Source organism: Rhopilema esculentum, chromosome 5 (genome assembly GCF_057945365.1).
Source record: "Rhopilema esculentum isolate cy_ngs chromosome 5, ASM5794536v1, whole genome shotgun sequence".
NCBI lineage: Eukaryota > Metazoa > Cnidaria > Scyphozoa > Rhizostomeae > Rhizostomatidae > Rhopilema > Rhopilema esculentum.
In genome coordinates, this window is record NC_142819.1 from 2,483,549 (window position 1) to 2,498,138 (window position 14,590).

At 34.6% G+C, this 14,590-nt stretch overlaps 1 protein-coding gene across 1 annotated transcript in view; it reads left to right on the forward strand.

The window, feature by feature from the left end:
* The window catches only part of LOC135689481 (uncharacterized), a 65,905-nt gene that overhangs the window by 50,036 nt on the left and 1,279 nt on the right, over positions 1-14,590 (forward strand). The window contains exons 57-67 of the mRNA XM_065206719.2: positions 100-226; positions 861-1,074; positions 2,121-2,322; positions 3,311-3,493; positions 4,271-4,447; positions 4,756-4,938; positions 5,264-5,440; positions 6,436-6,612; positions 7,170-7,298; positions 12,074-12,182; positions 13,461-13,693. Coding sequence (XP_065062791.2) covers positions 100-226; positions 861-1,074; positions 2,121-2,322; positions 3,311-3,493; positions 4,271-4,447; positions 4,756-4,938; positions 5,264-5,440; positions 6,436-6,612; positions 7,170-7,298; positions 12,074-12,182; positions 13,461-13,693 — 1,911 coding nt within the window. The remainder of the gene's footprint in view (positions 1-99; positions 227-860; positions 1,075-2,120; positions 2,323-3,310; positions 3,494-4,270; positions 4,448-4,755; positions 4,939-5,263; positions 5,441-6,435; positions 6,613-7,169; positions 7,299-12,073; positions 12,183-13,460; positions 13,694-14,590) is intronic.

A 14,590-nucleotide genomic window follows, 5' to 3' on the forward strand; every position in this document is an offset into this window, starting at 1 on the left:
ACAGAAATGACGTAAGCATACTATGAAATTATTTTTGATTGGGTTAGCCACTGGATTTGAATTCTGTAATCAGATTGCATTTTGCTTTTTATTCACAAGGCAAACAGGAAAGACTGCTAGGATGCAGGAGGCAAGATGATAAATCTCCAATTAGTTTGAAATACTGCAAAAGTCTAAAAAAGCCAGCGTCAGTCCAGGACTGCAATACACAACCTTGTCCACCAGAGTAAGTAACATACAATGCGCTAGGCTTTCATTTCTTACGTACAGTTGTAATTTAGTCTGATATTAAAATCTAATCTTTATGAAATACATAACAGATATAAAAACAACTACTTATCAACGAAAATAAAAAACAGAAAACAAGACATGGAATGCTATGTAATTTAAACAAAACAGATACAAGAATTTGCCAATTGAGAATTGAATCAAAGCATGCAGAAAACGAAATATTCTCTGGCATTTATTTGACATCTTTTGTAAGTTATGAAAACGTATTTCATTATATTTTGATGGTTCAGATTGACTCTTTCCTGAGGTTCACAGCACTTGTTCAAAATATTTTGATATTTTTGGGTACCCCACGGTATGCAAAGAACACAAAAAAAACAGAAAACAGCAGTTCAAATAAGCTGTAATACAAAAGTAATAAAATTTCTCTCTAAGAAATAAACGATGTTATTTAGTGTCGACGTCATATTCTAGTCTCAAAATGATCAAGACATATTCTAGAAAACATATTCGACGTCATATTTTAGAAAGACACATGTTGATCCTTTCCATTTTTGTTCACTGTGATAAAAGAAAGCTTTGTTTTGATTTGATAAGATCAATGTAATCGGCTGATATTATCAATGCAGATGGCACGTTCACCCTTGGAGCGATTGCAGTAAAACATGTGGGAAGGGAACACGCACACGTGACCACAACTGCGCTGAGTTACGAAGCAATGATAAGTACTTTGTCGTCAAGGATCAATCATTGTGCAAAAGCAAGAAAGAGAAACTGCCATTGAGAGAGAACTGTAACCAAATCAAATGCCCAAGTATGTGGAAATCAGGCAACTGGAGCAAGGTATGGATCTTTGGGTTTTCTGTGCTCGAAATATGATTAGTAAATATGTCTCTTGAAAAAATTCCTAGGTAGCAGTGGAAGTGTTTCCTTGCGATGTTATAACTGTTTGAATCTGTTATTGCAGAGGCGTATTTAAATGTCATCACGAAATAAGAATAACGGCTATTCTTATTCTATGGTGTCATAAATTTCATAACTTTATTAGGCATGACGCTAAGTTTTTAAATGAGGTACAAAGGGAGGGTGAGCCGCTGTGAGGTTCAAGTGTATTGTCGCTTCGTTTAGCTTAATTGCTTCTGTTATTGTACTGCTATCTTCAATACAATATAGTCATACTTAGAAAAGAGGAGAAACTTTCTTGAAAATAACTGTAGTCAAACCCTAATAAATAGGAATGCTCAGGAGGTTTAAAGTGCAAAGATAAAAAACATACACACTGATTGCGCCAAAATGATAAATTTACTTTAGAGGCGTTGCATTCTACAATCCTTGCATTTGGTTTTTTGAACATAACTGAGCATCTTTAATTGCATGAGACATTTGCTAAGCGATTACAAAGATGAATGAATACTAGACAAAAGACTAAGATGAGAAAATATGAAATCAAGGCAAAATCATATTTGCAATACTTTCATTGTCTTTATTTTCTACATACAACTTTTTTGCGAGCTTGCCTCTCATGCACTCAAGCTTGCTTTCATTTCATGCAAAGCTGTCCCTTCAGCCATTTAAACTTTTTCGTGGCTTTTTCTAGATTTTTTTTAATTCCTCCGTAGCAAAAAAGAAATACTTTTGCTCTTGTTACTTGTACCAAATATGGTATGAAATAAAGCTCAAAGCATTCTAATACAAATAGTTTTTTGTACAGAAGGTTAAGATTCAGAGTTCTTAGGCTTTAGAAATCTTTGACCTCGATGAATTAAGGGTTTTGATGATTCCATTAAGACAGGTTATAGAACAACTGTCAAGAAACTGTGTTGGACATAAGGCCTTATCCAAATAAGCTTCACTGATTCTTCTTTTAACCTCTGTTTGATATTCTTCAGTGTTCTACGAGCTGTGGCAAAGGATACATGACCCGTACAGTTGAATGCCAACGAATAAATGAAGATGGATCCATCAAAATTGTAAACGAGCTGGAATGCTCTCGTATGGCTAGGCCGTTTTCAAGAGAATCTTGCAATGAAGATGAGCCTTGCTCTGCTTGGCGGATTGTGTTTGGTGAATGCTCTAGGCATTGTGGAGGAGGTATGCTTCCTATGAAAAACAAAACTTCAAACCTAACATGAAACTCAAAATTTATTGTCCGAGAAAATACTCTTTCTGCTTGATTTTTTTTATTGTTGCACATTGATTCCCTGTTTGTTAATTTTTCTAGAATTTCATGTTTTTTCGACTACTAGATTAAAAAACCCTTTGAAATATCCTTAAAACCATTTTCCTGTACCTTATCTGCTAATTTGAAACTAAATAGACAGCTTTACTTAAAGATGGCGCTATATCGATTAAACAAAAACGAGAATTCAAATAAGATAAGCTATCGTTTGGATGAGTCTGTTTATCTATGAAATATCTCATACAAATAACAATGATGACGAGAGAAAAAGATATTGTAATAGCAGTTATCGACTTCAATTGATTTGAATCCATGAGAAATCCAATATTTGACAATCCATGAATTACATTGAAATAACTTATTTTTGTCGCCGTACTTGTTATTTGTCTTATTATCAATCTGCACTTCCAAAAGTCGAATATCATATACTTGTGATATTCCTAACTTGTTTAGCTAACAAGTAACACGATTGAGATATTTCCAAACCTAGCAGGTTATCAAGCCATTCTGAATCAATATTGCTTTTTATTTCACTTCTATTATATTCATTACATTCATCTGATATCAATAGTCCAATTAATAATTGCTAAAATAGATCAAATAGTGGATTGAAAAATATGGTATTTTGCAAACCCATACATCGTACAGCGTGGTTTCAAATCTGCTGCTTCCAGTTTCAAGTTCTCTAACTGATTTTTTTTATATGTAATTTTGGAAAGATAATTTTTTGAGTGTATAAAAAAATACCAGAAAATGACTAAAACAGCTATACCAATACACTCAATTCGAAAATAATTGTTTCACTTTAGTGTTTAATGTCATCTAAGTCTCGGTAGCCCATGCAGGTCTAAGGCATACGATCAATTTTGCATGTCATATATACCTTTAATTTCATCACAGGGCTTCAGTTTCCAAAGATCGTATGTATGGCTGCTGGAGAGAAGGAAAGCAGTGTTCTTTGCTCTCATGATGAGATGCCAGACCTATTAGCAGTTAAGCCAAAACCCTGCAATTCAAAGAAATGTAAAAAAAAGTATGACTGGAAATTGCTTGAAGGAACGTGTAGTGTCAGCTGTGGAAACGGTCAGTCACGTCTACAATAAAGATTATTCATCATAAGCCATACGATTTCTCAGAGTGAATGTCCAAACACCAAATAGTTACCAATAAAAACGATTTGCCATTATTTTACAGTAAAGATGATCTTATTCTTATATAAAGGGCTCCATTTGTTGAGATTTTTAAGATTCACTAAAGCCTTTAGGGTCCTAATCTCTGAATGATTCTAAGTAAACCATTTATTTATTGACTTGTTAAAGCTAGAATCTTAAGACATTTGCCATAACCCATATGGCAGCGACAGATAATTCTGTTTTGGATTTAATGATTCAATATTGTGACATCACTTAACTTCACTTGTAAGGCTTTCTAGTAACAAGCTCAAACAAATTAGTTAGAGAATTATAGCTAGCCAGAGATATATCATTTTCTATTGAATTGTTGATATCAAGTTTATCGTATCCATATTTTGTGAAAAAGATAGCAACTCACTTGAGGACTCGGACTGTTATTTGAATTTAATTCGACGTTCGTTTATTGATAATTTATATCATGATATCTCAAGTCAAGAAAACCCTTAGATTTGTAGATTTTAATAATTCTGAAATTTCCTTGCTCGTATTTTGGGAAAGCTCGTTAACATTTATTAGGCTTTAGAATTTTTATATAAGGGAAACTTTTATTCAAAGGCAGATTTTTAATTCGTTTATAGAAAAGACAAAGGAGACCTTTAATCTCTTTATGTAGTATGAAAATAGTAGAATAGAGCTATCACTTTGACAGTACCAATCGTTATTTCAGGAACAATACCATTAAATGTGACATGCAGAAAGGAAAAAGATGGCAGCATCGTTCCTGACAAGCATTGCAAAATGCTGCCAAAGCCTCTCTCTACGAAGCAGTGTTATGCTGGAGACTGTCCTGTTATCTACATTTGGAAGATATCGAAAGGTGTCTGCAGCGTCACTTGTGGGTCAGGTATGTTATATTTTGAACTTCAGTTTAACTTAATTCAATTCATGAATTTAAATGCTATTTTAAATATCGCATAATCAGTAAGTATTTTTAAACTCCAATGGCAACTAAATCTAGTTTTAAATTTTATATATTTTTTCCTGGCACTAACTTTTAGTGTCTGTATTGCCTATAAGACAGACACAATTACAAAATTATCGGTTTTGCCACGTTAAACTCTTAACATCTCATTAGGGTTGCTCTAAAGAACCTTTGTTTTGAGATAACTTTATTACAGTTGAGCAAAAAGCAAGATATTTTGTTCGTTTAAGGGATTATCAAGAAAGATGTTGAATGCTACCGAGAAATCGATGGAGTTAAGGTCGACCCATTGAACTGTGACCCATCTTTAAAGCCTAAGGTTGGTCCAACAGATAACTGTAAAATGTTTGATTGCCCTCCAGTCTACAATTGGACAGTTTCCTTTAGTGCGTGCAGTACCTCTTGCGGAAATGGTATGTGTGGTTTCTTATTTCATTCACTTTTTGCATTGACTCAATGTGAACTTATCGTTAAGTGGTTACCATAAACATTATCGTATAATTGTAACCATAGACATAGGAAACATTGAAAAATTTTACATATTGACATAAGAGCGACACCTCCATGATTCTCCATGATGTAATATTGCAAGAGATGCAATGACTAGTGCCAAGAACTAATTGTTAATGAATAAAATCGTAAATAAGATGAATATTTTCAACATTATCAAAGTTTAGATGGAAGCAAAACTTTTGGTAATCCTGTAAAGTACTTTGTGATTATCCTTTCATTTTTAAGGGTTTAAGACTCCGATTATTCAGTGCAAAAAGGTGAATGGCTCATATGTTGAAGACAAATCAAAATGTACACCACCAATTCCAACTGCGGTTCAAATGAAATGCAACGAAGGCGAATGTCCTCCTTCATATTCTTACAAACTTTCCTATGGCGAATGTAGTGTTACTTGTGGAACAGGTAGGGTTTCTCTTAACATTCGCACACCAAATTTTTCAAATTTTGCACATCTCTTTCCAAAAAAAATTGAATTCTCTACCTAGCAAAATTTTAATGCTATTAATAGCAGAATAACTACATAACATGAATTTTTTCAACGTACACTTATATAGAAAATCATTAACATTTTTTTATGAAATGAAGTGTGTAACTTTGAAAAGAAAGTATTAACATTCTTAAATTTCGAAAAGAAGTATGTAATTTCTATGAAGATGTTTTTCCAGTTCAGCGAGCGATATTCATCCCTTCTGACGAAAATATGATCAGAACCACTATTCCAAAGACTCTTAGATATGTATTGTCTAAACTTAATTCTTCTTTTTTCTGCAAGATTCCCTAAAGTGTTGCTAGGTGATACGTGGCTCGCATCTTTCAAGCCAATTATTTTCAGTATGCCCAATTTTCATCCAAACAAACAATCGTTTGTCATTTATTCCAATAGCATGTTTTCCCTCAAAAAATATAGTGTTATCTGTACCCTGCCACATCTAAAACATTTGCATTTCCACACATCATTATAGGGATCACATTCAGGCCTCAATTGGTAAAATTTTCAATAAGCAAGCGGCACTGATTGTTCTATTTTGATCCATAACTGGGTATATATATTTCCTAGCTTAGCGTTTTGATCTATGTTCTGACGTTGTATACTCTCAAGAATGTCAGACGAAAAACTTACGTATGACTCGAAGTGCTTGCTTTTTCCAAAGCAATTCTTAACTTTTGTACCACGAAAAGAATGTTTGAATCTCATTCAACACACACATGCTTGTACTGTAACTTTCATGACAATGTAAAGTTTTAAACTTTACAAGGGGTTTGACTGCGAAAATCGTTTTGATCCACAATTGCCAATCTTGCTAATCAAAGCTGTTAATGGAATTGGTATTGTAAACGTTGAAAATGTATGCTGGCTGAAAATGTATTATCTTAGGACGTAATTGTTTATCTTATAGGTTTCAAAAAGGCTATAGTGAAATGTATAATGGACATTACTGGTACAGAAATGGAGGAGAGTTTCTGTACAGGGAAGAAACCACGTGTCAAGACTAAGAAATGTGAAATGCCTGCTTGTCCTCCATCATATCATTGGGTTCACAGATATAGTATTTGCCCCGCACTATGTGGAAAAGGTGAACTCATGTTTACAATTTTTCTTAATTACCTACTTAATCTACATACAGGATGCAATCTAAAATTTCAATCACATTCTTAGAACCGGTGGGTGGTTTTGCTATTTAGTTCAGTTCAGTTAACAGTTCAACAAAGTAATACAAATCAAAATTACAACAGAAAACAAAGAGGACGTCTTCCTATCATGACCTTGATCGACTTCCATCCTGCTTATTCCACGAGAAAATAACGCAACTATAATGAATCTGCCTCAGAGCTGCTAGTAGAAATTCAAATTTTCGGTTAATTTGTTTGCTTTTTACTGTAAACGATGGGATCAGAAAATTTCTGGTATCATTGCAAATTTTTCGTGGATACTTCGTATTACAAAGCCATTCTTGTTTACATCAAGTGCAAACTGTTTTTGGTTTCAAAGAAAATGCAAGCAAAGAACTCGTGGTAGCCAATTAGATAGAGAAACAAATTAATCCATTTATTTTTACTTCATTGTAAAAGAATCAATTGGTTTAGTCGCTAGCTTAATTATTTGCTAAATCACCTAATTTGTTTCTTGAAGGACATTATATGACGATATTGCATTGTAAAGATGATAAAAACATGACAGCAAATTGGGAGAAGTGCAGAGATAATTCAGCACCAGCTCCGGACAGAAAAACCTGCAATTCCAACATACCTTGTGAAAGCGGTAAGCCCCTTTTTAAAGTTGTTTCTTGCACTGCATAAATTTCCTCAGATTTTTGCAAGTATAAAAAAAATACTAAGATGTATAGACGATATTGCATCTACTTTGACATTTAGAATAGGACGGATCTAAGTTGTTATTGCATGTATCGTCCTCAATGTACTTATCAAATGTAAAATTGAAAATTTTAAGTTAAGAAAGTAGAAGAATTTATATTTGTGTTTATAACTTTTTAGCTTCCAAAGGTAATATCTAGGACATTTCTAATGTTAAGGAAAATTTATCATTGAACATCAAGATAAAAATAAGGTGTTTTGGGCAGGCCCTTAAAAATTGTTGCTGATCACTCCCTTAATTTGCGCTAGTAATGGAAGCAACGTTATTTCACCACAAAGGTACTTTTGATAAGTAATTAAAAATATTAACATACATGGCCCACATTGAGTATAAAATTCCGTTTTAAAATGGAATTTATTTAAAATGATAGAATTAAACGAAAAAAGTAAAAACATTAGAAAGGAATGAATGACTTTAAGCTAATCTAAAAGGAGGTCGCAAAAATTTGCTTGCGTTCTTCGCAGGGTGCCTCCTTTTTCAATCTTGCCCCAAGGCCTCCATAACCCCTCGGCGACCCTGCAAAATGCTGTACCATTTGTGTCGTCTCCATCCTTTTTTGCTGCGTTAAGGTGCTTTTCAGGTTCAGTCTGGTTCAGTCAGGTTCAGCTGAGATTAAGTTGCATATTTTAGAAAATTCGGACTGCTGTACGCAAGGCGCTTGAGGCAGCTAACAAAATAATTTATTTTGAAGCATCTTTAAATGGTTTGAAAGAGGACGCTAGTCGTAAAAGCTTTTCGCAATGGGCTGAAATAACCTGCCTCTCTTCTTCATATTACAAATTTTTTTGTCAGACGTGTCATTAATAGATGAAATAGATTTGAAACCTCGTTGTTTTTAAAATGGGGCCAAGAAAAACCGTAGAGTAACAATATAGGAAAATAACAAACAGAAAAATGGATGCAAGTCAATAAAAATTATTTTGCTTCAAAAAGTTTGCTTTTAAGAAATTTGATAAAGGATGCTGTTCACTTTTCCTTTATGTGGCTTCACCCGGCACTGCGTATTTTTGCTCTCCACATTACCGCCCGTCCGATTGATGACGCTAAAGCAGGTTCGCTGATACATAAGCAAAAATTGCTTGAACTTATCAGAGTTTTTACGGAATGGATGCATCGTCGAAGCTAGCATGCAACATTCTCAGTATAATTGTTGTTGTTTGTGCCATCGTGTTTAATATTTGTGGAATTTACATTCTGAAAGCTGCAAAAATTGGTCGATGTAACCAAGTCCTTATCATTATCAGTCTTAGCATTGCTGATATCTTCAATTCGTTAGGCTTTATTTGTCAAATATCAGTTGAATTTTCAGGTCATGCAATATTCGAAAGTAAAGCCGGGTTAATAGTTTGAATGATCCGGGCAGTTATTTGTCACCCGTGGTATGCAATGTTTTATGTAATAACACTGGACCGTTTCCTTGCTTGCAACTTTCCTTTTAAATACCGGTCGATATCTGGAAATGACATAATGCGAAATCTTCTTATTTTCCTCTGGGTACTGGGATTGATTTCTGCACCGATTTACTGTTTTTTGGATATCGAAAAGATTCGAATATTATACTACCAATTTGTCTGGCTAGCATGTGACATCACTTTCGTCGTTCTATTTGTCGTAACTTACGGCTCTTTATTCTACCGCAAGAAGCGTAGCGATCTTCAGTTTCGACATAACGATACGAGTGATGATAACCATCGTTTTTTCATTGTTACGACAGTTATTCTAGTTGGTTTTCTCTTCTTTGAGATCATTCCTGACCTTACGGCATCGATACTGCATTCTTATGCTGAAGAAACCGTCATCCAAGTGGTTCCAGCTTTTGAGTTGTGGTGGAATTTAACCATGCTCATAGACCCATTTATTTTCATCTTCCTCCCACCGAAATTTGGAAAGATCGCTTTAGCAAAAATTCCTGGTTGGTGCATGTTTAAAAAAGGCACAGTCTTTTACTAGTGGGAACAGAGACGGGGCATGGAACCAGAAACACCAGCGATTTGGTAAAAAGAAGTCACGAAGGACCACTCGGGGTCAGCTGCAATTCTACTGAAAAGTATTGCAAAATACCAAGTTTTGATAATATCATCGCATTTACGCCTTGATTATCGATTGGCTATGTGCACCGTAATTTGCAAAATGACATTGCAAGCAGTAGGCCTTCAAGAGTCTTGCTTGCAAGAATGCTTGGATTCCAGGGAGACTGCTAGCATTAGAGAACAATAGAGATGACTAAAATGGGGATATACGAAATGTTTAATTACCAGCTTAGAGAAGAGCACAGCGAAGAGTAATAATTCTACCAAGTAAGGAAAAAAAGCCTGTCGTAAGCGTCAAGCTATTGTCAAGCAAGCGATAAATATGACTCAAAATGTTTGCCTTTTCCAAAGCCACCAAGTCACATAAGAAAAATGACATTCTGTTCTGTGTACATGTCAAGCGAATAGAAGTGTATGTAGCAGCCTGAATTACAGTGCAATCGTGTGCTTCCCATGACCTGTCGGAACACAAAATTCAGAAACTGTAGAGAACTAGGAAAAGGAAAAATTCTGAGATAAGCGGACATTCGATAAGCGAGCTTCCATTGAAAAATAAATGGACATGCCAAAATGAAAATTGCAGAAAGCAGGAGCCCTAGAATGGGTCTTTCCATGTTTCCATCAAAAAGTTAAATCTGCAACACATCATAGCCTTGCAGCGCACCTGTAACAAGGAAAACTAAAACTTTCTTAGGGAAATACCATCTAAAACACAATGTTATTTTCTTTACAGAATATTACGTCTATTGTTCTTAGATGAAATTTGACATGACCGATAATAACTATTAGACAAATTTTCATTCGGAGAAGTGCTTTGGGAGGCAAAGTCAAAACAACCAGATGAAAATGTCGCTGGTTTGTATCCTAAACTGCTCAGTGCTGGCACAGTTCTTGCGACAAGCATCAGGTGAAGTCAATTTGACAGAAGAAGCGCCTGAATCTTAGGCTATAAAGCAGCCCGATATCCAGCACGAAGGGGAAAACTAATTTGTTTAACAACCTGATAAACCAAGCCCATTTCAGCATTAAACTACAAGGTAATACCATTATCAGTTTCACAAAAAAAAGGCTTAAAAGTGGCTTTCAATCTTAATAGTTCGGCGTGCTCCACTCTCATCCCCTCCACTCCCTTCCTCCCAGTGCAGAAAAAGAGGCTGACCAATTGTAGCATCAGAAGTGTAGCTTACACCAATACCCATACTGATAGGCCATCAGAAGGTTTGAATACTAACGTGTTCAAAGCAGAGTAACGAAAAATAACAATGACGTCATTTAATCCACATTTCGCTCAAAGAAGATTCGGATTCATGCACAACATTTTCAAAACACCCCCGTTATGGCGCCTTGCCGTTTTTCTTCTTAATAAATAGACTATAGCTTAGTTACACGATTAAAAACCTTCATAAATGAATTAAATCATGTTTTTACCGTGTGGTTTATTATTTTAAGGAAAACCTAATAGCATAAAGTAATTAAATTTTTTTCAATTAAAGTTTTACATCTTGTTTCTAATTATGTTAAGCAATATAAAACAAGCCCCGTGTTATGACACAAATTTTTAATTACTTGTTTCGCTCAACAAGAAGTGAAAATCAAAATTTTAATCCGGTTAGTGGTTACGTCAATAGCCAAATATCAAAATCAACAGCATTACAATTTTATCAATCTTTTCAAAATTGGTCCAGCCGTTTTCTCAAAATCAATCACAACTGCTTATAAATTTTCTAAAATTCAAAGGTCAAAATTCGACTAAGAACGGGGTTAGTTTCTAACTGGTGTTTTAATAGAAAAGGCCAATACAATAGAGGATCATGGAATATTCGGAGGCAGGGCTCAAAAAATTGTTTCGGAAGTCGTATGATAATGCACATGGGCGGAAAAATTTGTCCATGCGTGGAAAAGTATTAAGTACGAAACTTTGGAATTTCAAAAACAATGCCTTGCGAACTGGAGTCAATACCATTAAAAACGGCAATTTTCAAAGAGACCATTTTTATCATCAAAAATTATGCGGAAATATTTGCACTTTTTCATATTTTCACTACTTTAAACACAGACTTTTCTGAAATTTTTTGAAGAGATTAACATGCTTAAACAGGTATTCAGTAGCATCGACAGGGGTGATGTGGGGGCGATTGTCCTCGAAGTTTTTTTGAAATTGAGGAGAAAATGGGGAAATGTTTTAAAATCATTTGGCAAGCAAGGTCGTATTTGCATTTAGGCGTTTTGAAGACTGTCTAAATAAAAGCAATTGATCCAGAATTTTGTAGACGGAATGGGTTCGCCTTCTCCTCTGAACTATTAAACCAGGTGGGAGGTAAGCGACCGCCGATTGTATAGAATCAAGGAACCTCTATTTCCACTCCCTGCCTTCAAGCGATCGCTGACACTTTCCTGGTCAAAGTGTTTCTATAAATCCTAAAAAATCGTAAGGAGTCGGGAACGATCTGCAACGATATGAAAATATGTTCCAATATCATTAGGGAATGTCAACTTCAAATTTGTGACAACATTTATTATCTTTTTCGTTTTTACTGGTAGATTTACTATTTACTCAGATGCTTTTTACAAGTATTTGCAGATAGAACTGAAGCAGTTTAATGTCACTCAAGCTAATTCTGTATCTGCTAGGCAATAAAAACATCAAGAAGAATTATGTTCCGCTTGGCTGCTTTAATGATCATTCTGGACGAAGACCTGTTCCCTGGTTCATCAAGGATTTCAGACCCCGAATCATTTGGTATGTAACCATTGAAATGATATTCTGAAGCCAAGTATACTGAATCTTTGGAAAAATTTAAAATGAAAGTTGCTCTAGAGAGCAAATGTCTCCCTTAGAGGCTTCGAGCAGAGGCGACAAAAATTTCGTCGCAAAGTTTGAGCTTTAAAAAGTCATCAATATATATCTGTCTTAACTCAATTTGAATGAAAATGTTTAGCTAATTTTTTGACACAAAACAGCTTAAATAACAGTTTCAAAATATATAGCAACAAACTAGTGTTTTGTTATCGTTTATGAGCTGTAATATTTCTGAACCGGTGTCCACTTGCCTGTCTTTCTAACAGCCTAAACAAACAAATTTCTGATTTCTAAACAAAAGCAATGATGGTTAAATGGCATTATGATAACAAAGAATTCCTTGGAAAGCTTTGTGACAATTACTTCCTTTAATTTTAGAAGATTAATAGTCTTATTTGAAGATTGCATTCTAGTTTTATTTGCTGTCAAATTGCATTCAAAATCTTCTTTAGGTCTCAATCTGAAATTTTAAATGTTTCTCTGGGACTATTCATCTTTACCTTCACTTATTTTTATCTATTTGTTTTATACAATTTTTACAAGTTTTACAATGCAAAAAGTCCTAGATCATAGCCGAACGGTGTTTATATAGCCCTTATATATTTAAGTTATTATAATTTTCTTCTTTCTTGGATCTCCTCCAACTATTTTCTTTAAATTCTTTATTAGAACCCTTTATTATTTTTTGAAAAGGGAATTCTTTCGAAAATCTTACCACTGCTTCTCTCTCGACACATCTACTTTTCGCAAATTTTTTGGAATCCCTATGTAAAGGACCCTTTAGATATTGTCAGGGAATCTTTAGAAAGTTGCCTGTCATTTTATTTCATGTTTGTTTATTGTGATGACACATATCTAAACCAATTGAAGGTCTTTTCTGAGGGCTGTTTTCTTACTCAGAAATAACAACTTTCGTTCCCTTAGAAAAACTAGACAGCAGTTTGCTACAAAAATTCAAAACTTTAAGCTTTCAGATCTTTTCATTACAGTAAACAGCCTCTTTTATATAATGACCGCCTCCAAACAAAGAAACAAACAAATTTGTGCCAATATTTTTCCTGCTGTCAGTATTATGTAGAATTAGCTTCAAGATAACGTGCCCTTCGTTAAAGTACACGTACAACTTTAGGCCATACGTGTCCACTTTAAGACTGGGGCAAATATTAAGGTTATTTTGTGATGCTTCATTCTGATAAAGATATTACTGTATCGTTATAGGAGAGATATGTCTCTAACTGTACAACAGTGCGCAAATGCAATAGCACACAGGCGTAGAACTGGCAAACCGAAAGCAAAAGTCAGTTATTTTGCTTTACAATTTTATGGCGAATGTTGGGCTGGCGATGAATCTGTTTCGTATCGGTACTTTGCTTTTGGTGCCTCAAAACTCTGTTACCAAGGGACTGGAGGATCTTCAGTCAATTTTGTTTACCGCTTATTCACCAACAAAGGTAAGGCTCCTTTGACCATTGAATGCTTTTAGCTTATCTTTTTTACTAATTAATTTTTCAAACTAGTTTTTCGAAATATTTTAACATACATTAATTTAATACAAAATCAAAGGAGACATTCTAGATTATTTTTACTTGATCAATGCAAACATTCAAGAATAGATCATTTATGAGTGATTCTTGTGAAGATGATTACTCCAAAGCTAAACTAACCGAGTTGAAATCTATTTTCTTGTTATCATAATTTTCCACTGACTTTATGTAAGCTTTCTCTCTACTTTCGATTCATTGCGGCTTTTGCATGACATATTTGCAGGCTTTACTTAACTATCTACAGAATACATTGAGCTTTCAAATAAGTTTATTCGAGGTTGCATTTGTAACAACCAGAAACTAATAGCATTTTGAATACTTTCTCTCCAAAAATTAAAGAATTATTTCACTTTCATACTTTATTTGAGCTTTTGTGATTCATATGAATATACGCTTGTCTCTTCGAATTCGTTAAGAGAGTTTGTTCATAGAATAGAAATTATATGTCTAGCTACGTAGGAAGCATATAAAGCTTGGAAGGGCATGAATTTAGGAAGGTCGTTTACCATGATCAGTGACATTTGGTCAAATAGGGCACTGCCACAGTATTATTCCTTCCTAAAAGGTTATCTACTCAAACTGAAGGGAACTTGAATAACTGACGGGGTTGATGTGACTTTTGTGCCTCTGGTTCTTACGCTTTAGTACATGCTACCCATATGATATGTTCGTACCAGTTTTTATACTTCCCATCCCTTTCTTTAACCTGTAAAAATAGGGGGACAAGAAGACACATATTGCATTTTTAACATATCCATCTTACTTTAATCGTAATCCTTCCCATCTCTCTACTATTCCCCTTTC